Raw genomic sequence first — 23,619 nt, forward strand, 5'->3', positions numbered from 1 at the left:
AAGGGCAAAGGCTACTGGCGCCATATTGATTACTGGCAGCCGATGGCCCGAGTGCAGATCGCTCCCCGACCCCCGCTGGACCACCAGGGGCTTTTGGCAAGTCTTGGGGGACCCTCCTGACCCCCAAGGCCAATGGAATGGATACCCTGTCACATGGTAAGGGCAAAGGGCCATCGGCGCAATTTTGATTAGTGGCAGCCGACGGCCCGGGAGTGGGTGATCGCTCCAGGGACCCCCACTGGACCACCAGGTACCTGTAAAAAGTTTTTGGGGGGGTCGGGAGGGTGGGGGAAGCTAAGGGATTAGTTTTAAAGGGTAGGGTGAGTTTAGGGGTTATTTTTGGGTGCCGTTTTTCCCGCCCTCCCCCAAAATGATAAGAGAATCCCTACGATCAATATCGTGGGGTTTTCCTATCGTTTTGGGGGAGCCCCCGATTTCTGACAATTTTGAAAATATCATCCGATATTTTCAATCGTCCAAAGCCCGATTCACATCCCTAGACTTAAGCTACTCTCAGATGCCTCTGGAGGCAATGGCTTTGGACTCTACTTTCAAGGGAGATGAGACATGGCCTCCCAAATGGGTGGACTTAGGGATCATGGCTAATATCACCTTCCTGGAGCTCTTCCCGATGGTGGTAGAGCTCCAACTTTGGCAAGGGCAGCTAGCGAACAGGAAGGTGATATTTTGATGTGACAACCAAGCGGTCGTATATGTAATCAATCAGTAGTCCGCTAGGTGTACTCCCGTTGCGGAACTCCTGAGGCTGATGGTTTTAAAGTGCTTGCAGTTAAACATGTTAGGGCAGGTGATTGCTGATTGTCATTTTCGTTCTGAGTGGGAAGACTTCTGGAGACTTGCTCCAGATGCCGAGGAGCAGGTGACACCAAATCACATATACCTCTGGACCATTGGGACCGAGATGCATTCAACCTGCTGTGGCAGTTGATTGCACCATCCAATTGATGAGCATATCTGAGGGGATACAGCGATGTGGTGGAATTCCTGGAAATTACCTCCCTTCCTGAGAGTCTTGGTCTTTTGCACAGACTGGTGGGATACGTCATGCAAGCCAAGCAGTCCGGTGTGTCCTGAGGCACAGTTCATGCCAATTTGTTGGGTTACACCTTCTTCAGAAAGGCTCAGGGTTTTCCCATCTCGACAAGGGACTTTGCCATCAGGTGCATCCTGGTGGGCTGGGCCTCACATGTGTTCCAGACACGCGCCATCGTATTCTACATGATCATTTGCTGGCTCTATGGTGCAGTCTATCTTTAGTCGCTATGGACCACTTTGAACTGGCCCTCTTTCGAGCTGACTTCTGCATTGCGTTCTTCGCTGGGTATCATGTGAGCGAGCTGGTTGCTGCAGCCAGCACCCTACACGACCGCTCCGGTCTGCGAGCTTATGATGTTTCCATCACAAATGGAAAGCTAAGTATTAGAGATGTGTTTAGTTTTTAAATGTCGGCTCGGGCTTCGAGCCGACATGTAAAAACTGGCAGCCGATAGCTCTCGGGCCAACGGCTGCCAGTAAACAAAATGTCGCCGGTGGCCCTTTGCCCTTACCATGTTACAGTGGCTACCAGTGCCATTGGTCGGCCCCTGTCACATGGAAGGAGCAATGGATGGCCCGTGTCATTTTCTAAGATGGCACTGGCCGTCTAGGCAAGTTTTGGGGGGGTCCAGATGGTGGGGAGGTTGTAATAAACTAAATTTTAAGGGTTGGTGTGGGTTTGTTATAATTTTTTTTAAAATAAAGGTGCCCCTCCCCCCACGCCAACCCAAACAACGAATTTTCCACGAAGTTCATCTCGGGATTTGGGTCCTCCTACCCATGCTAAATTAGACAATTTCTTTGAAATTTTCCAATTCGGCAAAAACGAATGCACATCTCTACTAAGTATCAGGAACCGGAGATCCAAGACCGATCAACTCAGCAGGGGGCAATCGGTCACATTAGCCCAAGTACTGGGCCTGTCAACATGCCCAGTGGCCAACATTGTGCGATATAGGATGGTCAGACCCTCCGGAGGGGTACATTTCCTATTGCATGCTAACTCATTCCCACTGAGCAAATACCAGTTTAATGCCATCCTCAAGTGCACCCTGGAAGTGGTTGGTTTGAAGTAGGAGCAGTTTGGCACTCACTGCTTCTGAATTGGGGTGGTCTTGAGCGCAGTGGCTTTGGGCTTCCTGGCACCGATATTCAGCGTATCGGCAGGTGGTGTTCCCCGGCGTGCCTATCATACATTAGGCAGGCACATGAAATCCCATGTCCCACTGCACCATAGACACTGGTATTGACACACAGGATCACACCAGCGTATTCTCCTATACCCCGTGACATTGCAGCTAATGCCTTATGTCTTTCAGGCCCACGTCAGTGGCATCGAGTGATATGGATCATGGGATATTCTTTTGTATTTTGGGCAGAACAGCAGGCGAAGACAAATACCCTCGGCTGACAGCTAGGTGTTACGCCAAGAGACGGCATAGTGCGATGGCTGGATTGCAGGGGAATTTGTTGGAATCAGCTGGTTCCCCTGATAAGGCAGCACCCTGTGGCGCCTCTCGGGGAAGAAAAAGAAAGAGAAGAGACATCGCTTCGGAGATGAGAGGGAGGGAAGGGGAGAGATCCCCAATCGGGGGACCCGTCCCCTGACGTCAGCACAGCCCACCTCAGACTGTTAAACGGCACCATGCCATCGGATGCCCGCGTGCAGGGGAGGCCACCCACCACCACTGGGCACCCTGTGGTGCCTCTCAGGGAAGAAAATGAAAGAAACAAAGAGAAGAGATATCGCTTCGGAGATGAGAGGGAGGGAAGTGGAGGGATCCCCGATCGGGGGACCCGCCCCCCCGATGTCAGCACAGCCCGCCTCAGACCATTAAACGGTGCCATGACATCGGGCACCCACGCGCAGGGGAGGCCACCCACCACCACCGGGCACCCTGTGGCACCTCTCAGGGAAGAAAAAGAAAGAAAAAGAAAAGACATCGCTTCGGAGATGAGAGGGAAGGAAGGGGAGGGATCCCCGATCGGGGGACCTCCCCCCAACATCAACACAGCCCGCCTCAGACCGTTAAACTGCGCCATGCCATATGGCGTCGCACGCCGTGCGTCGCACGCCGAAGGGGCGTGACAAAGGGGTACTCCCCTTTGTGCACCCCTTAGTACAACCTGGAGTGCTAGATCTATTTGAAACTTAAAAATCTGTTAAAAAATGTCTCTCTATGTTATTTTAACATGTCTGTAACCTTCCCTTGTTTGTAAACCGTTATGATGGCTTTATTTGGAAGCCGAATGACGGTATATAAAACCTGTTAAATAAATAAATAATAAATAAAATTGACAAGGTTCACCCCTCCAGAGGTACTGGTCATACAACTTGGAGGCAATGACTTGGGAGTCACGCCCAAACGCCTGCTAGTAGATAGTATGAGGAGTGAGATCGCCATCATCTTGTCCTTGATGCCCAGAACCATGCTCGTCTGGTGGAGATCATCCGTAGCCACCAGTTTCTTGACTCACCACTCTGGACGCGTTGGATGAAGAAAATGAACAAGCCAACTGGGACTTTTGTCGAGTGTTGGGGTGGCGTTCACATAAGACACTATGTCTGGATGTGTGCGGATTGCTTGGTACTGTTTCATAACGATGGGGGTGCACCTTTCAGATATGGGATAGGATCTGCTCTTGGCCAACTTGAAAAGTGCCATACACGGAGTCGTGACAGGTTCCTAGCCTTCACCTGAAAGGTCCCTATCCATGGGCTGCAACTTGCGGGGAGGGTCCTGAAGAAGCCATCTGGCTATTCGGGCCCTATGATGGGTGTACCCAAACTGGGAAGGGGGTTCAGTTTGAGACAATGCACAGCATGTGATAAATAACATCAATGTGAGGGGGGCTGTCTGTTGCTAGGGACCACTGGCCCCAGTGCAGGGACAGACGGGATGCCCACAACCTTCGTTGGGGCAGTCACCTGCCTTGGACGTGGCAGGTGACCGGAGCACCCTGTGATTTCCTCCCAGATGGCGAAGGGTCTTGCTTATTTGCAGTGGGCTCGGGGCAGGAGGTGACATGCTGCCTGCACAATGGATTACCCTCGGATAGCTTACATATGTTATGGCTCAGGTACGAAGCTTGTAACAATGTTTATTGTAATAAAGCTGTGGCCAATTTTATCCCACATCTGATTTCCTGAGTATTGTATTTTGTTTATGAGAAGGTGTGTTACCGCGTCCTCTCACCCATTACATTCCTCAGTCGCGGCTGCCCAGGTTATACCAAAATGTGAGAAGATTGAGCTAGACCATGTTCCACTCAAACAAGAGATCACCAGAGAATATTAGCTATCTTTCGCTTTCTTAATGGATAAAGCCCTGAATTGTCTTTGCACAAATATCAGTTTTTCACTAACATATAAGTATACCAGTGTGAGGAGACCCCTAGATTTGACTCTCTTTCTGATTTCTAGTAACACAACATATTCTGGGTGGGGGAGAACCGGAATTTATCATAGTTGACCTGTTGGGAAATGTTTTGAATATTTGTAGTTGTGAGAATAGCAAATGACCATTGGATGGCAATTTAAGAGCAATGCTCTTTGTAATGTGATGTGTTCCTGGGTTTGACTTGTGGGGTGGTGGTCAGGAACACATCACATTAAAAAGATCACAGGGTTTACGATTGATGAAAAATGGTTATGCGGGAGGTACAAAAAATTGGGAGGAGTTGGCAGGAGTTTACCTTTTCTACTTGCCTTTTCTTGGAAGGAGCTGACCGAGGAAGGGATCTCCAGGATATAGTGGCCTGGAGTTAACAGCCTATGGCCTGGTTTCCTTCCCCAGTAGGAAATTCCAGGAGTCCTGAGTGAAAATCTGGCTATCCCTCTGCATGAGAAAAAAACCTAAATAAGAAGGAGGGATGATTTAAGATGAGGAGAACCCTGTGAGTTTCCAAAGAGGAGGAGACCAGGGAAACCCTCATGCTGGTGGAAGGAGAGGATGACCGGGAGAAGTTAGGAGGTACAGAAGGATGTAAATAGTGGTGTGCTCCAGGGATATTTACTGGTAATTTTGAACATATTTATAAATGGTCTGGTAAAGTAAACAATGAGTGATGTGATCAAAGTTGTGGATGATACAATATTATTCCAAATTGTAAAATCACAAATGGGTTCTGAGAAATTGCAGGTTGACCTTGCGAGACTGGTCATCCAAATGGGAGATGAAATTCAATATGGAGAAGTGCAAAATGATGCAGACAGGGAAAAGTAATCCAAACTACAGTTACATGATTTTAGGTTCCATATTAGGAGTCACCAAGAAAAAGATCTAGACGTCATCATTGAGAATATATTGAAATCCTCAGCTTGGTATGAAATGCTAGTCAAAAAAGAAAACAGAATGTTAGGAATTATTAGGAAGGGAAGAGAGAGTAAAATAGATACTAATATAATCTGTAATGCTCTGTGGTATGACTGCACGTGTGTGCAATTCTGGTTGCTGCATCTACAAAAAGACATAGTGGAACTGGAAGAAGTATAGAGAAGTGCAACCAAAATAATAAAGGGAATGAACTGGCTCTCCCTATGAGGAAAGGCTAAAGAGGTTAGGGCTCTTCAGCTTGGAAAAGAGATAGCTGAGGGGGGGATATGACAGAGGCCCATACATTCAAGAGTGGAATGGAATGGCTATTCAAAAATATAAAGACTAGGGGGACACTCCAGAATGTTATTAAGTAGCACATTTAAAACAAATTGGAGAAAATATTTTTTCCGTCAGTGCACAATTAAATTCAGGAATTCATTACTGGAGGATGTGATAAAGGCAGTTAGCGTACCTGGATTTAAACAGGATTCAGACAAGGTTCTGGAGGAAACCTCCATAAATTGTTATTAACCAAATAGACTTGGAGAAAGCCATTACTTATCCTTTGGCATTAGCAGCATGATATCTGTGTATTGTTTGAGAAACTGCCAGGTATTTGTGACCTGGATTGGCCACTGTTGGAAATAGGATACTGGAATTGATGGATCCTTATTCTGACCCAGTATGGCAATTCTTATGTTCTTATGCTCAAATGTTTCTGATATTCTCTATATTCTACTTCTTAGAAGTGGTATAACTGTTTATTTTGGTTTTATTTTTATTTTATTTATTGTGGATATAATTACCACCTTGCCTGTTTATAGTTTTTTTATATTCTTTTTTTTTTTTCTGAAAAAAAAAACAATTTTTTTCTTTTTTCCAGGAACTACCAGAGACACTAAAAGAACAGACCCATCTGAAAGAGTGGCATATTAACAATACCAAAATAAGCATCATTCCTTCCTACATTAAAATGTTTCAGGAGCTGAGAGTACTCGAGATGTCACAAAATCTTATCACAAACCTTCCACCTGAAATAGGTATGATTTAGATATTTAGCTCTTTGTAGTAGAAGGAAATATTATATTTATTATTGATTTTGTGATACTGCTATCTGTAAAAAACCTACATTTGTGTGTGCGCAGACTCTGGAAATTTGCATAGTACTAGTGTCGCCATCCCTTTTTCAGTTTTATGGGCTTTCTTATGGGTTTGAGGCTGCCTTTAAATAATTTTTTGGATACCTTTCATAGAACTAGTGTAAGAATTATTGAAATGTGTTGAGGTATAAGAGCTTTCAAGACGACATAGGGGGGCAGTATTCAATAAGTCAGTGAGTGGACAATTTATCCAGCTAAAATTAACTGGATAACTTGTCCCGGATATTCAATGAGATAAACGTCCTGCTGAATACACTCACTTAAGTTATTTGGCTACATATACCCAGATAACTTTAAAATCTAGTGTGCTATGTTTGAATATAACCAATTAGGTTTAAAAGTCATCTGGCCTTATGGGACGGAAAACATAGGAATTAGGGGTGGATTTATCAAATTGCGGTAAGTACTGCATGCGATAGCAAAAGGGGTGTGTTTTATGCTAATAACCTGTGTGAAGAGCTAAGTTAGCACAAATTGTGATACCATTTCAGATTCTGTGATAAGTGCCAGACCTGTTGTATTTCCTGCATTCAACCACTGGGGGACCATTTTGAGAGAGAGAGAGAGAGAGAGAGAGAGAGAGAGAGAGAGAGAGAGAGAGAGAGAGAGAGAGAGAGAGAGAGAGAGCGAGAGAGCACCTGGCCATAATATCATGGCCCATAGGTAGGAATTTGTATCCCTATAGTAGGTCCACCTAGTAACTCGAGGTGGGGATTAGGTAAGAGTGTAGGGGGGTTAGGGGCCACTGACATTCTATGTGAATCCTACGAACAGAACAGTGGTCTCTTGTGAAGATTTGCTGGCCTTCGGAGTGAGGAAACTCACTCCAAGATGAGATTTGGGCAAGGTTCTCTCAACCTAGCTTGATGTTACCCAGGTAGAGAGTCCATCAAGCTATGTTGAGAGAACCTTGCCCAAATCTCAGCTTGGAGTGAGTTTCCTCACTCCGAAGGCAAGCAAATCTTCATGAGACTACTGTTCTGTTCGTAAGTATCACGTAGAATGTCAAAGTGGCCCCTAACCCTCTACACTCTTACCTAATCCCCACCTCGAGTTACTAGGTGGCCCTACCATAGGGATACAAATACCTACCTATGGGCCATGATATTATGGCCAGTCTCTCTCTCTCTCTCTCTCTCTCTCTCTCTCTCTCTCTCTCTCTCTCTCTCTCTCTCTCTCTCTCTCTCTCTAATATTTCACTACTGCACCCTCCTATCCTTACAAAAGTGCATTAAAAAATGTTGCAGAGTCCACAGGTTGGCCCTACTTCTTTCCCTATTTTTTTTTGTTAATCTGGCTCCTTTCTGGTCCCCTTCCCAACTTCTACCTAATCACAACCTCATTTTCACCCACCTATGTCCTCCCCACCCAGGGAGAGGTCTACAGTTATCCAGGGAAGGCCTAAATGTATCTGGATCACTTAACCTGATATAGTTGAAAATTACCTAATTTAGCTGGATAACTTTATCCTGCCTCCAAAAGCCCTCAGAATACCCCTACATTATCTGGCTAAATTTTATCCAGATAATGAATTATTCAGAGAAAATATAGCCAAATAAATGGTGAAAATATTCAAGTTATCCAGCTAAATGCCATTGAATAAGGCAGCCTCTGTTCTTTTCTTTAGATGCCTTCTGAATAAGGAACATATGCAGTCCTGAAATCTCAGGTACATCTTATATTGGTCCAGTAAAGAATATTTTGACCTGCAAGGACCCTAACAAAAAAGACTGAGAAGATTACATATAAAAGACAAATTCTAGAAAATATAGGCTTAAAAAGAGTGACTGAAGAAGCTATAAAATACTATAGGTCATAACAGAGTATTAGGATCCGTGAATTAGTGGGCCTTTTGCCCGAGGTGAGAGCTGGTGCCGCCCCCGGGGAGGAGCCCCAATGGGCCTCACCATTGGGAGGTGAGGTCTGTAGCAGCAGATGACAGAGCCCAGAGAGAGTACACAAAGGAATAGGTTGGGATGTGGATGAAAGTGCCAGAGCAGGGACTCACTGTGGTGAAGAGCAGAGCAAGCCCCGAGGAGCGGGAAATGCAAGGCAGGGTATGGAGGAGTGCTGAGGGGACAATCCCAAGGGGCGGAGCCACAGGGTGAGTCAGCACGGAAGAAATGCCGTAGACTTACCTAATGAGTGGGGAAGCCCAAGGGGTCTCTGGTAATGCACGTTGATGCTACCTCGTGGAGCGGGGAAGTGTAAGCACAGTCTCGGAAGTGAAACAAGGCGCTACCCCGTGGAGCGGGGAAGCATGGCATAGTCACTGAAGTCCACAAGGTGTTGGTACAGTCACTGAAGAACACAAGACATTACCCCGAGATGCGGGGAAGCATAGCACAGTCACTGAAGAACACAGAGCGCTGCCCCAAGGAGCGGGGAAGTGTGGGACAGTCACTGAAGTAGAAAGGCAATGGCCTGCAGAGCAGGATACACCTATGCTGAGTCTCCAAGAGGCAGTGTTGTTCCAGGAGTATCCCCAAGGAGTGGGAGAGCTGGAAGGCAAGGCTTCCAAGGCACAGGGCCTTCTGAGGAGCGGATAGCCATAAACAGGAGTGAGCCCCCAAGGAGCGGGTACCCAAGGAGTGTCTCACACCAGGAAGTGCAGGATATGGGAACCACAGTCCAAGGAGACAGCAGCAGGAAACAGCAATGATGGAACTCGTTGCCAAGACAATTAGAGCCAGGCTTTGGTGATGCTTAAGAGTCCAGGACTAGTGATGTCACCAGGAGGAGACGCCCCTGAGGTTCCTGCCCTAGTGTCCTTAAAGGAGGGCCAAGTAGTGTGCGCACGCGCCTAGGAAGACCCGGAGGAGGCATGGCAGTCAGTGGCGTCCCTGCCGCCATGTGGAGTCCCGGAACGGGGCAATAAGCGTCAGAAGTGGCTAGCCACAGCCTCGAGTTCACCCAAGGAAGAGAGGACGGCAGCACATGGTGAGAGAAAGTGCGGTTGCAGCTGTCATAAGAACATAAGAACATGCCATACTGGGTCAGACCAAGGGTCCATCAAGCCCAGCATCCTGTTTCCAACAGTGGCTAATCCAGGCCATAAGAACCTGGCAAGTACCCAAAAACGAAGTCTATTCCATGTTACCGTTGCTAGTAATAGCAGTGGTTATTAGGGATGGGAATCGTGTGATCGATCATCTTAACGATCGATTTTGGCTGGGGGGGGGAGGGAAATCTGATTGTCATGGGTTTTTTTGGTTAAAAAATCGTAAATCGGGGAGGGCGGGAAAACCGGCACACCAAAATAACCCTAAAACCCACCCGACCCTTTAAAACAAATCCCCCACCCTCCCAAACCCCCCTAAAATGTTTTAAATTACCTGGGGTCCAGTGGGGGGGTCCCGGCGTGTTCTCCCGCTCTCGGGCCACGGCTGTGTTAATAGAAATGGCGCCGGTGGCCCTTTGCCCTTACCATATGACATGGCAAAGGTAGCGCCGGCACCATTTTGATTCCTGTCACCCAACGTCACGAGTGCAGGAGATTGCTCCCGGACCCCCGCTGGACCCCCAGTGACTGTTGGCCAGCTTGGGGGGACCTTCTGACCCCCACAAGACTTGCCAAATGTCCAGCGGGGGTCCGGGAGTGACCTCCTGCACTCAGGCCCTATTGCCAATATTCAAAATGGCGCCGGCGCTACCTTTGCCCTCACTATGTTATACGACCCGTATGACATAGTGAGGGCAAAAGTAGCGCCGGCACCATTTTGAATATTGGCAATACGGCCGGTGCTACCTTTGCCCTCACTATGTCATACGACCTGGTTTTCCTGCCCTCCCCCCTCCCCCGATTTACGATTTTTTGACGATAAATCGAGGGAATTGCTATTGTATCGCGGCTCTAATGATTTTTGACGATTTAAAATATATCTGACGATTGTTTTAAATCGTCAAAAAACGATTCACATCCCTAGTGGTTATTATCTAAGTCAACTTAATTAATAGCAGGTAATGGACTTCTCCTCCAAGAACTTATCCAATCCTTTTTTAAACACAGCTATACTAACTGCACTAACCACATCCTCTGGCAATAAATTCCAGTTTAATTGTGAGTTGAGTGAAAAAGAACTTTCTCTGATTAGTTTTAAATGTGCCACATGCTAACTTAATGGAGTGCCCCCTAGTCTTTCTATTATCTAAAAGAGTAAAAAAAACGATTCACATCTACCAGTTCTAGACCTCTCATGATTTTAAACACCTCTATCATATCCCCCCTCAGCCATATCTTCTCCAAGCTGAAAAGTACTAACCTCTTTGGTCTTTCCTCATAGGGGAGCTGTTCCATTCCCCTTATCATTTTGGTAGCCCTTCTCTGTACCTTCTCCATCGCAATTATATCTTTTTTGAGATGCGGCGACCAGAATTGTATACAATATTCAAGGTGCGGTCTCACCATGGAGCGATACAGAGGCATTATGACATTTTCGTTTTATTCACCACTCCCTTTCTAATAATTCTAAACATTCTGTTTGCTTTTTTGACTGCTGCAGCACACTGAACCGATGATTTCAATGTGTTATCCACTATAACGCCTAGATCTCTTTATTGGGTAGTAGCACCTAATATGGAACCTAACATTGTGTAACTATAGCATGGGTTATTTTTCCCTATATGCATCACCTTGCACTTATCCACATAAAATTTCATCTGCCATTTAGATGCCCAATTTTCCAGTCTCACAAGGTCTTCCTGCAATTTATCACAAGCTGCTTGTGATTTAACTACTCTGAACAATTTTGTATCATCTGCAAATTTGATTACCTCACTCGTCGTATTTCTTTCCAGGTCATTTATAAATATATTGAAAAGTAAGGGTCCCAGTACAGATCCCTGAGGCACTCCACTGCCCACTCCCTTTCACTGAGAAAATTTTACATTTAATCCTACTCTCTGTTTCCTGTCTTTTAGCCAGGTTGTAATCCACAAAAGGACATCGCTACCTATCCCATGACTTTTTACTTTTCCTAGAAGCCTCTCATGAGGAACTTTGTCAAATGCCTTCTGAAAATCCAAGTATATTACATCTACCAGTTCACCTTTATCCACATGTTTCTTAACTCCTTCAAAAAAGTGAAGCAGATTTGTGAGGCAAGACTTGCCTTGGGTAAAGCCATGCTGACTTTGTTCCATTAAACTATGTCTTTCTTTATGTTCTGTGATTTTGATGTTTAGAACACTTTCCACTATTTTTCCTGGCACTGAAGTCAGGCTAACCGGTCTGTAATTTCCTGGATCTCCCCTGGAGCCCTTTTTAAATATGGGGGTTATATTAGCTATCCTCCACTCTTCAGGTACAATGGATGATTTTAATGATAGGTTACAAATTTTTACTAATAGGTCTGAAATTTCATTTTTTAGTTCCTTCAGAACTCTAGGGTGTATACCATCTGGTCCAGGTGATTTACTACTCTTCAGTTTATCAATCAGATCTACCACATCTTCTAGGTTCACCGTGATTTGGTTCAGTCCATCTGAATCATTACCCATGAAAACCTTCTCCAGTACGGGTACCTCCCCAACATCCTCTTCAGTAAACACCAAAGAAAAGAAATCATTTAATCTTTCCGCGATGGCCTTATCTTCTCTAAGTGCCCCTTTAACCCCACGATCATCTAACGGTCCAGCTGACTCCCTCACAAGCTTTCTGCTTTGGATATATTTAAAAAAGTTTTTACTGTGATTTTTTGCCTTTATGGCCAACTTCTTTTCAAATTCTGTCTTAGCTTGTCTTATCAATGTCTTACATTTAACTTGTAAATGTTTATGCATTTTCCTATTTTCCTCTGTTGGATCCTTCTTCCAATTTTTGAATGAAGATCTTTTGGCTAAAATAGCTTCTTTCACCTCCCCTTTTAACCATGCCGGTAATCGTTTTGCCTGCTTTCCACCTTTCTTAATGTGTGGAATACATCTGGATTGTGCTTCTAGGATGATATTTTTTAACAATGACCACGCCTTTTGCACACTTTTTACTTTTGTAGCTGCTCCTTTCAGTTTTTTTCTATTTTTCTCATTTTATCAAAGTTTCCCTTTTGAAAGTTTAGCACGAGAGCCGTGGATTTGCTTACTGTCCCCCTTCCAGTCGTTACTTCAAATTTGATCATACTATGATCAGTATTGCCAAGCAACCCCACCACCATTACCTCTCTCACCAAATCTTGTGCTCCACTGAGAATTAGATCTAAAATTGCTCCCTCTCTCGTCGGTTCCTGAACCAACTGCTCCATAAAGCTATCATTTATTCCATCCAGGAACGTTATCTCTCTAGCGTGTCCCCATGATACATTTACCCAGTCAATATTGGGGTAATTGAAGTCTCCCATTATTACCGCACTACCAATTTGGTTAGCTTCCCTAATTTCTCTTAGCATTTCACTGTCAGTCTCACCATCTTGACCAGGTGGACGGTAGTATACTCCTATCACTATAGTCTTCCCTGACACACAAGGGATTTCTACCCATAAAGATTCAATTGTGCATTTAGTCTCATGCAGGATGTTTATCCTGTTGGACTCTATGCCATCCTGGACATAAAGCGCCACACCGCCTCCCGGGTGCTCCTCTCTGTCATTGCAATATAATTTGTACCTCGTTATAGCACAGTCCCATTGGTTGTCCTCCTTCCACCATGTCTCTGAGATGCCAATTAAGTCTATGTCATCATTCACTGCTATACATTCTAATTCTCCCATCTTACTTCTTAGACTTCTGGCATTAGCATACAAACATTTCAAAGTTAGTTTTTTGTTTGTATTTTCATTCTGCTTTTTAATTGATAGGGATAAGTTAGAATTTAGTTTTTAGTTACAGGCACTTGGACTACTTTTCTTATTATTGGAACTTCACTGTCGGGATGCCCTAATTCTAATGCATCATTAGTATCTTTTGAAGATACCTCTCTCCGAACCATGCACTGCTGAGCGACTGTCGGCTTTCCCCTTTGTTCTAGTTTGAAAGCTGCTCTATCTCCTTTTTAAAGGTTAGCGCCACCAGTCAGGTTCCACCCTGGTTAAGGTGGAGCCCATCCCTTCGGAAGAGACTCCCCCTTCCCCAAAAGGTTCCCCAATTCCTAACAAAACTGAATCCCTCTTCCTTGCACCATCGTCTCATCCACGCATTGAGACTCCGGAGCTCTGTCTGCCTCTGGTGACCTGCGCGTGGAACAGGGAGCATTTCAGAGAATGCTACCCTGGAGGTTCTGGATTTAAGTTTTCTACCTAAGAGTCTAAATTTGGCTTCCAGAACCTCCCTCCTACATTTTCCTATGTCGTTGGTGCCCACATGTACCACAACAGCCGGCTCCTCCCCAGCACTGTCTAAAATCCTATCTAGGTGACGCGTGAGGTCCACCACTTTCGCACCAGGTAGGCATGTTACCAGGCGATCCTCACGCCCACCAGCCACCCAGCTGTCTACATTCCTAATAATTGAATCACCAACTATGACGGCCGACCTAACCCTTCCCTCCTGGGCAGTAGGCCTTGGGGAGATATCCTCGGTACGAAAGGACAGTGCATCACCTGAAGAGCAGGTCCTTGCTACAGGATCCTTTCCTGCTACACCAGGTTAATGCTCTCCAATCATGAGACCTTCTTCCTCCAAGGCAGCACCAGGGCTGCCAGCCTGAAGTTGGGACTTGGCTACTATGTCCCTGAAGGTCTCATCTATATACCTCTCTGTCTGCCTCAGCTCCTCCAAGTCTACCACTCTAGCCTCCAGAGATCGGACTTGTTCTCTGAGAGCCAGGAGCTCTTTGCATCGCATGCACATGTACAACTTCTCACCAGTGGGTAAAAATTCATACATGTGACACTCGATGCAAAAGACTGGGAAGCCCCCCTCTTGCTGCTGGACTGCTGCCTTCATCTCAATTTCAATCAGTACCTATTTAAGTTTTAGGTTGCTATGGGAGTAGGAATATGTCTAATTAACGTCCTTTAAATGTATTAGTGAATTCACTATATGTATGGTAGTGGCCTACAGGGTTCTGATCAAATTCTCAATAAAGTTTTTGTTGTTGTTGCTGGTTTTTTTTTTTTTTTGTTTTTTTTTTAATGAAAGTGGCACCTGCCTATAAATTAAAGGATGAGCTAGGGGTGGGTGGGCAAGGAGTGGGAGGGTTGGGAAATACAAACAGTCTAACTTCAGTTAGTCAGCTAGAGTGACTCACTGCTCTCTTGATTAACCAATGTTGGTACCTATTCAAACCAAGTCACACTATCTCAAGACCTTTCCAAGGTGAGTAACTGGACTGAACTTTTCAACCTTTTTACTTAGGTATACAGTGCTCCTAGCTTATTTCTAGCTTCTGGCTACTTTTATTTTTTATTTTTTTTAATACAAACACTCAGTTCTGCTTACTAGCTGCCTTACAGACTTTTAAAAATAAACACACTACCTACTGCTTACTAGCTGCCTTATTGACTGACTATTTAAAAATACAAACAGTCCAACTTGTTTATTCACTGTCTTACTGACTATTATTTATTTATTTATTTATTTAAAATCTTTTCTATACCATCGTTTAGTAGTTCACCATCACAACTGTTTACAGGGTGGCACGCATATATATATTTGATTAAATTCTTACTAACAAAGTGCCAAAACATTTAACGGTAACAATTTTCATAATCTAAGGTATATAATGTGAGATCTGGAACTTGTCTTTTATATGATTAATAGGAAAAGCACAAACACACAAACACACTAAATAATATTCCCAAATAGTTAACTTTGCCCCAATACTTTTAAGAAAGACAATGTCCCAAGCAAAAACTTACTGATTCCTTTCAACCACCAGCAAGGTGATCCTCTCCTCTCAGTGTTCCCAGAGTAAAGATGAGTAGAGATGAGAGATGAGAGACACAAAGTTATAAAAAATGCATTTTTTGAAATTAGCATAGAATATAATTATTTTACAATTTTGTATATAACATTATATATCAGATATTTTTGGCTAAAGACTTGACCTAATCAGAACTGAACATAATGTATTATGAGTCCTTATTAATTAGTGTAAGAACCTTTTCGGGTTCTCTCATCTTTTTTCAAAAACCAGTGACCGCGTGGTATAGTACAGATTAATAATAATAATCTAATAATAATGTAATTCAGTTCTTCCAATTATTACATCGAGTCCATCCACAGACATCATATATGTGAGAAAAACAATTTTCTAATAACAATAATAATAATATTCTAAACTTATGCATGTGCACAATTTATAGACAAAAAGAGAAACCAAGATTAGAAATGTTAATAGTACTGGAGTAAACAAAAAATACATGCAAAAATATAGACTACAAAATTAATATTCCAGTTCTTCTGGACATAGAATCATCTTTCAACTCAGCACAGTTAAACAACCGAGAAAGAAAAAATAAAAAACCCTTCCAAATGATCACAAGCACACAAAAAAGGAACACACTATCTGTACTTTACAGCTGTGAAGAGAAGGTACAATCTAAAACCCATTTATATCATTTTTTTTTTTAAATTTAAGGGGATCAATACTAGAGCGAGCCACAGCACAATAAAAAAAAAGTACTGGCTAAATCCAAGCATCTGCTCCCTAGTATTTTAATAGAAATGTTTACAAAAATCAAACCAGTCCAGACACATTCTATTCACTGAAGAAATTATAATGAGAACAACTTTGAGACAGAATCTCAGTTTGAGATGAGTTTGTGGAGATTTACCTTTCAAAGCTACTTTTTGAAGAAGATAAACAGCTACAGAGAAAAAAATATATCGACAGATACTTTACCCCGAGGCAGGACTGGAACTCTGAAACAACTTCTGCTGCCGTCCTTTTTGATTTATCATTTCTTGAGTGAATAGTATGTGACTGAACTCTTTTGATTTTTGTAAACTTTTCTATTAAAATATTAGAGGGAAAATGATTATATTTTGCTAGGGCTGCTTTTTTTTTTGCACTGTAGCTAGCTCCGATATGACCCCCGTGTACCTCCCTTAAATTTCATAAAAGTGCTTTAAATGGTTATTAGATGGCAGTGCTTTAAATGCCATTAGATGGCAGTTTCTACAGATGTTAAGCAAAGACAATTAGAAACATTAATCTGACTCAAAATTTATTCAGGCTAGAATAATTATTACACAAACAAATATCAAATTCAAAGCTCCAGGAAGCTATTGGTGCTGGAGATACGTTTGTCAGTATTATCATCTAGACTCCTTTAACTTTATCTCTCAAAAAAGAAGACACCTGGTGTGGATCATAAGCCTTTAAATTTAACTCCGCACCTGACAGAATGACTGAGGTGAAGCCTCTGCTTCAATATCTTGAATATCTTGTCTAAAGTTTATTATTCACTTGAACAGGAGGAGTATGAGATTCAAACAGAAGTCAAACAATCAAACTCTCCACATCCTGGAGTTTTCTTTTGCTGCCATCTTGAACTGTAAGGTGTACCACATTCATTTCTGTAGTAACAGTTTGCTCTGTGCATGGATGAGGCAATGGTTCATGGAGGCGGGCTTTAGATGCATTAGGAACTGGATAACTTATTGGGATGGGGAAGCCTATTCTGGTGTATTGGTCTCCATCTTAACAAAAATGGAACTCGGCTGCTAGCACTAATAATTAAAAAGGAGATAGAGCAGCTTTTAAATTAGACCATGGGGGAAAGCTGACAGTTGCTCAGGAGCACATGATTTGGAACAAGGTATCCACAAAGGATACCATTACAAAAGGGAAATTAAATTGTCCTGACAGTGAAGATATGGGAGAAGCTGATTCAAATTACTTGAATCAACTGCAAGAAAGCAGGTTGTGAATAAAATGAATACATGTAGTTTCCATATGTAAAGGACAGAAGTCTAAACTATAAGATGGGATAGTTAAGAGTCTATGGCACTAGATGAAGATACTCACACACAAGAAATGGAGAAGATGAGTAGTACATACAAAGAAATTATCCAAAATGTCAGAATGCAGCGCTGAATGGGTGGCCCTTCAACCATCCTCCCACACAGTAAAATTCAACCTGAGGGCTCAGCTGGGACCTCCCCTCTGAACCCCACTCCTTCCATAAAAAATTAGCCTGGGGACCAGGCCTACCCAGTTGGGTCTCCCTGGGCCCTTTCCATCCCCAATAAACATATGCCAGGACTGGGGACCTCCTTCCCTAGCCCCCATTTATCTTCTTAGTGCTGATCTAGCTAAAAAATGGGTGAGGGCCGGAGTGAAGCCCACTCACACTGGCCCTGGCATCTGGAGCTTTAAAAATGGCACTGGCCCCCTAGAAAATGGTGCTAAAGTGATGTCATTTTGGCTTCAGTCTCTGATGTGGCCAGTACCATTATGTTGTGTGTGGAGGGTCATTTTCTGGGATGGCTAGGGAATGGAGGTTTCATGTTTTTTTCTGTTCAGGAAATGAACTAAACTGAAAAAAAAAATTAGAAATTACTACTTACCTGATAATTTCCTTTCCTTTAGTGAAGGGTAGGTCAATTCCAATGAGTGGGATATGCACCTCTGCCAGCAGATGGAGATGGAGCACAAGCTGACGTCACAGCAATATAGTCCCACCCTGACATCAACCCGCCAGTATTCTCTGGAAAAGCCAAACTGTGGACAAACCTGATTACACCTGAACATTATTAGCAACCATTTGTGTTTCTCAACCAACTGGAATACTGAGCTTAGCGAAAAGAAGGAACATATCTAGCAATCTAAGAGCTAGAGAAGCCGCTTACCAGTTATCAACAAAGAGCAGGAATCATACTCTGCATAACTCGCCCTAAGAAAGCTAATCATAAAATCCAAATCTGGCAGCTGGGGGTGAGTCTGGGATTGACCTACCCTTCACTTAAGGAAAGGAAATTATCAAGTAAGTAGTAATTTCTCCTTCCTTATCGTTCAGATAGGTCAATCTCAAGTGAGTGGGATGTACCAAAACTAATCCAAAAAGGGTAGAAGGCTGCCAGCGGCCCAGTCAAAACCGCCTGTGCAAAAGTCCTGTTCTCCTTAGTTTTATCATCCAAGCGGTTATTCTTGGAGAAAGCATGCAAAGATTACCACATCGTTGCTCAGCAACGTTTAGCAGGTGGAAACAAACGAAACACTGCCCACGATACTGCCTGAGCCCTCATGGAATGTGGTCTAATCTGCTTCAGTAAGGTAACCTCAGAAGCCACATAGGCTGCCGTAATGACCTCCTTAACCCAGTGGGCAATCGTTTCCCGTTTCACTGGTGCTCCCTGTTTACCTCCACCATAGAGCACAAACAGACTTCTGAACAGTATTAGTCACCTCCAAGTAGCACAGTAAATGATGCTTGACATCCAAGGAATGTCAAAGGCAATACTAAGCTTCATCTCTATCCCTGTCCAAGGCAGGAATAGAAATGGACTGAATCAAATAAGGCCAAGACAACTTTGGGCAAAACGGAAATCACAGTCTGAAGCTGAATTGCACCTGGAGTCATACGGAGAAAAGGCTTATGACAGGAAAGAGCCTGCAGCCTCAGAATCCAGATGAGCCGAACAGATTGCTAACAGAAAAACTGTCTTCAAAGTAAGCAGCCGCAAGGACAGAGTACACAGCAGTCAAAAATTTGGACCTGCCAAGAACTCAAGGACCAAGTTAAAATCCCATAAAGGCACTGGAAGCTGCAATGGGGGTGAAGATGTTTAATAGGGGTGTGCATTCGTTTTGAACGCATATGTAAAACGCAACTTTTTTTTTTTAAACTTAAAAAAGTGATGATGTGCAACACATCGCGATTTTCAACTTATTCAACATAGTTATGTCCTGACGTCCGCGTCACTCCGACGTGACGCCGACGTCATGTGCTCCTCGCAAAGGAATACAGGGATGGCTTCCTGACTCCCCGCTTGACCACCAGGGAGTTTTGGTAAGTCATGGGGGGGGATTAAGGAGGGTGAGGGGTTTAAATTTTTATTTAGGGAACCGGTGAACGTATGGACTGACCCTCAACTTATGGAATTCTCCATATGTCCATATTGAACGAAATCGACCCTCAACTTCAACTTATCAACTTATCAACGCAAACTTTTTGTCTGCACATCCCTAATGTTTAACTCCCCATAAAAAATGGGAAAAGTCTGAATGGAAAGACAAAGGCCCTCCATTGACTCTTCCTCTGCAACAAGCCAGTGCTACAACTTCAACCTTCAAGGTATTAAGGGCCAATCCATTAAGCAAGCCGTCCAGTAAAAATTCCAGAATCAAAGGAATATCCACCTTGAGCAGATGAGTATCTCACTCAGAACAGCAGGCCTCAAAGTTCCTCCAAACTCTAACAAAAGCTAGAGAAGTAGAAAATTTCTGGGCCCAAAGAAGAGTGGAAATTACAGAAGGGGAATAACCCTGCTTCAACAGTCGAGCCCTTTCTCTGGCCAGACTGTAAGACTGAACTGACCCGGATCCTCATGCAGAATGGGCCACTGACGTAACAGATCTGTCCGAGATGATAGCCGGAGGTGACTGCCCATCAGAAGTCCTTGGAGATTGGCATACCAATACCTTTGGGCCCAATCCAGAGCCACTAAAAGGACAGTGTTGTTTTGACTTGCATTTTCTGTACCAGCCTGCCTATCAAAGGCCAAGGTGAGAACTCTTATTGCAAGGCACCTTGTGGCCAATCCTGAACAAGGGGGTCTATACCATCACTTTTGGGTCTCACCTGCAACTGAAGGAGCATGGAATTTTCACATTGTGGAATTTTGCCAACAGGTCTAGATCTGGTAGGCCCCAGATATCCACCAGGAGTTGAAAGGCTTAATCCACCAGCTCTCATTCTCCTGGGTCCAAGCTTCTCCTGCTGAGGAAATCAGCTCTGATATTGTCCTTTATGGCAATGTGAGAAGCGGATATACTTAGGAGATGTTGCTCCACCCATACCATGAGCGCATCTATCTCCTTTGATACCTGTCGACTCCTGGTTTCACCCTGATGTTTGATGTAAGTCACCTTTATCGCATTGTCAGACATTATTCGGACCACTTGAGCCTCTAGCCACTTGGCAAACTGGAGGCACACCAACTGAACAGTTCGTTCCTCCAATCTATTGATGTTCCACTGCGTCTCCACTGCATTCCAGCACCCTTACACCACCAACTCCTGAAGTGAGCACCCCAACTTCGGAGGCTCGCATCTGTCATGAGTACCAATCAATCCAATGTTATCAGGAAAATTCCCTTCCTGAGCTGGACTGCATGTAACCACTAGAGATGTGAATTGTGTCCTCGATCGTCTTAACGATCGATTTCGGCTGGGAGGGGGAGGGAATCGTATTGTTGCCGTTTGGGTATTTAAAATATCGTGAAAATCGTTAAAATCGTGAGCCGGCACACTGAAACCCCCTAAAACCCACCCCCGACCCATTAAATTAAATCCCCCACCCCAAATGCCTTAATACTTCATCAACTTTGGGAGGGAAGTACTTACTTGCCCTAAACCAATGGCAGGAAAACCGGCACACTAAACCCCCCTAAAACCCACCCCGACCCTTTAAATTAAATCCCCCACCCTCCCGAACCCCCCCCCCAATGCCTTAAATTACCTGGGGGTCCAGTGGCGGTCCGGAACGGGCTCCTGCAATTGAATTGTGTTGTCTTCAGCCGGCGCCATTTTGCAAAATGGCGGCCGCAAAATGGCGGCGGCCATAGACCAACACGATTCGACTGCAGGAGGTCGTTCCGGACCCCCTCTGGACTTTTGGCAAGTCTTGTGGGGGTCAGGAGGCCCCCCCAAGCTGGCCAAAAGTCTCTGGGGGTCCAGCGGGGGTCCGGAAAATGATCTCCTGCCGCAAATCATTTTCCGTACGGAAAATGACGCCGGCAGGAGATCGACTGCAGGAGTTCGTTCAGCGGCGGTCCGGAACCCCCGCTGAACGACCTCCTGCAGTCGATCTCCTGCCGGCGCCATTTTCGATACGGAAAACGATTTGCGGCAGGAGATCGTTTTTCGGACCCCCGCTGGACCCCCAGAGACTTTTGGCCAGCTTGGGGGGGGCCTCCTGACCCCCACAAGACTTGCCAAACATCCAGCGGGGGTCCGGAACAACCACCTGCAGTCGAATCGTGTTGGTCTATGGCCGCTGCCATTTTGCGGCCGCCATTTTGCAAAATGGCGCCGGCTGAAGACAACACAATTCAATTGCAGGAGCCCGTTCCGGACCGCCGCTGGACCCCCAGGTAATTTAAGGCATTTGGGGGGGGTTCGGGAGGGTGGGGGATTTAATTTAAAGGGTCGGGGGTGGGTTTTAGGGGGTTTTAGTGTGCCGGTTTTCCTGCCATTGGTTTAGGGCAAGTAAGTAAGTTCCTGCCCTCCCCCTTCCCCCGATTTACGATTTTTTAACGATAAATCGGGGGAATTGGTATTGTATCGTGGCCCTAACGATTTTTGACGATTTAAAATATATCGGACGATATTTTAAATCGTCAAAAAACAATTCACATCCCTAGTAACCACCAGTTAAATTGGGATTTCATCTTTAACGGAAGGAGCCGCCTCACTGCATAGTTCTGTGTCTGTGGACTTCATCGGGAGAGCAAGGTATGCTGAAGAGGGTGCATATGTGCCCTCACCCAGGGAACTACTTCTAATATGGCAGTCATCCACACCAGGACCTATAGATAAGACCACAAGGTCAGATAAACAGGGTTTTGCAGAGATCGGACGTGCAGTATCAACGAGTGGATTTGAAACTCTGGCAGAAACACTCTGCTTTGCCTGGTATCAAATCAAACTCTGAGATACTCCAAGGTCTGAGATGGCTGCAAATTGCTGTTGGCCAGATTTACCATCCAGCCTAGTTCCTGCAGCAAGGAATCCACCCTGCGGGAAACATGAAGACTCTCTTCCAATGTCTTGATTTGAATCAACCAGTCATCCAAATAGGGGAGAACTAGAATGCCCACCTTGCGATGGGCTGCCACTACCATTACCATGACCTTGGAAAAGGTCTTTGGCACTGTAGGAGCACCGAGAGGACAGTATCACCTTGCTGGTGGCTGAAGAGAATTGGTAAGTACTACTTGGGAAAATTTAAGAACTTTAATGTTGCGATGTGGCCCGTGGCGCTGGAGCCACAAGCCGCCTCTTACCCTCTTCCAGCCTGTCTCCTGTGGCAGGGCCACAGATGCCATGGTTTCCTGCAGCCTGGAGGCCGCTATCTTTGCCGGTCCCGCGGCAGGCCAGGAGCCACTGATGTCATCGCCTTGCGGCCCAGAGGCTGCCATCGATGTCCGTTCCTCTGCAGTCTGAGGCCACTGTCCCTGGACTCACTTGTGGCATGGAGCCACTCCTGGAGGCCTCCTTGCAGCTGGACACTGCCTCCAAAACTGGGGCCTGCACAGCCCAGCTCCGGCTCCTGCACTCCTCTTCTCAGCGGCAGCATGGCTGCTGTCCAGGGTCCTTCACCACTTCCTCCTTCCTGCTTCCTAGGGGCAGGCCCACGTCTTCTCTTCAGATTTAAAGGGCCAGTAGGGAGTGGCCCCTTTGGTCCCACCTGCAAGCTCCTCCCCGGGTGTAGTCCTCTTCTGCCTACAAAAGGCTCCTGCTGTCACTCTACCCTTGCCTTCACAAGGAGCAAGTCCTCCTTAGGACTCCACGTCTTCCAGCTTCTCCTAGGCACTATGATCCATGTGGGATCCCTCGTCTTCATCTTTCCGTGTCCTCTCATCTCGTCAAGCTTCTGTATTCCAGATGTTCCTGATGTTCTGACCTTCTAATGTCTTCTCGTCTAGTTGTCTTCACATCCTGATCTTCATCTCCTTATGTCTCCAAGTTCTGATGTCTTCAAGTTCTGTTGTCTTCAAGTCCTAATGTCTCCAAGACTCCAAGGCTCCACTTGTTCCATCCCTTCATGGTCTGCGACCAGCCTGGCTGGGTTGTGTAGGGCACATAGTAGTCTGAGTGTTCCACAACCATCCCGGCTGCGGTGTGTAGGGCGCTCGGTGGAACAAGTCCATCCGTCGTGGCCGAGGATTCTCCATGACTTCCATCTGATCTTCATCTTGCTCCTTGTTCCAGATATTACCTCCTTGTGGTCCATCTTCAGACCAACTTCAGGATACCAGAT

The 23,619-nt window shown here is 45.0% G+C and overlaps 1 protein-coding gene across 3 annotated transcripts in view; it reads left to right on the forward strand.

The window, feature by feature from the left end:
• Positions 1-23,619, forward strand: part of LRRC2 (leucine rich repeat containing 2) — a 285,275-nt gene that overhangs the window by 130,686 nt on the left and 130,970 nt on the right. For all 3 annotated transcript variants that reach the window (XM_029617985.1, XM_029618005.1, XM_029617994.1), the window contains one exon: positions 6,259-6,415. In XM_029617985.1, coding sequence (XP_029473845.1) covers positions 6,259-6,415 — 157 coding nt within the window. The remainder of the gene's footprint in view (positions 1-6,258; positions 6,416-23,619) is intronic.

The sequence above is a fragment of the Rhinatrema bivittatum genome, chromosome 1 (genome assembly GCF_901001135.1).
Source record: "Rhinatrema bivittatum chromosome 1, aRhiBiv1.1, whole genome shotgun sequence".
Lineage (NCBI taxonomy): Eukaryota > Metazoa > Chordata > Amphibia > Gymnophiona > Rhinatrematidae > Rhinatrema > Rhinatrema bivittatum.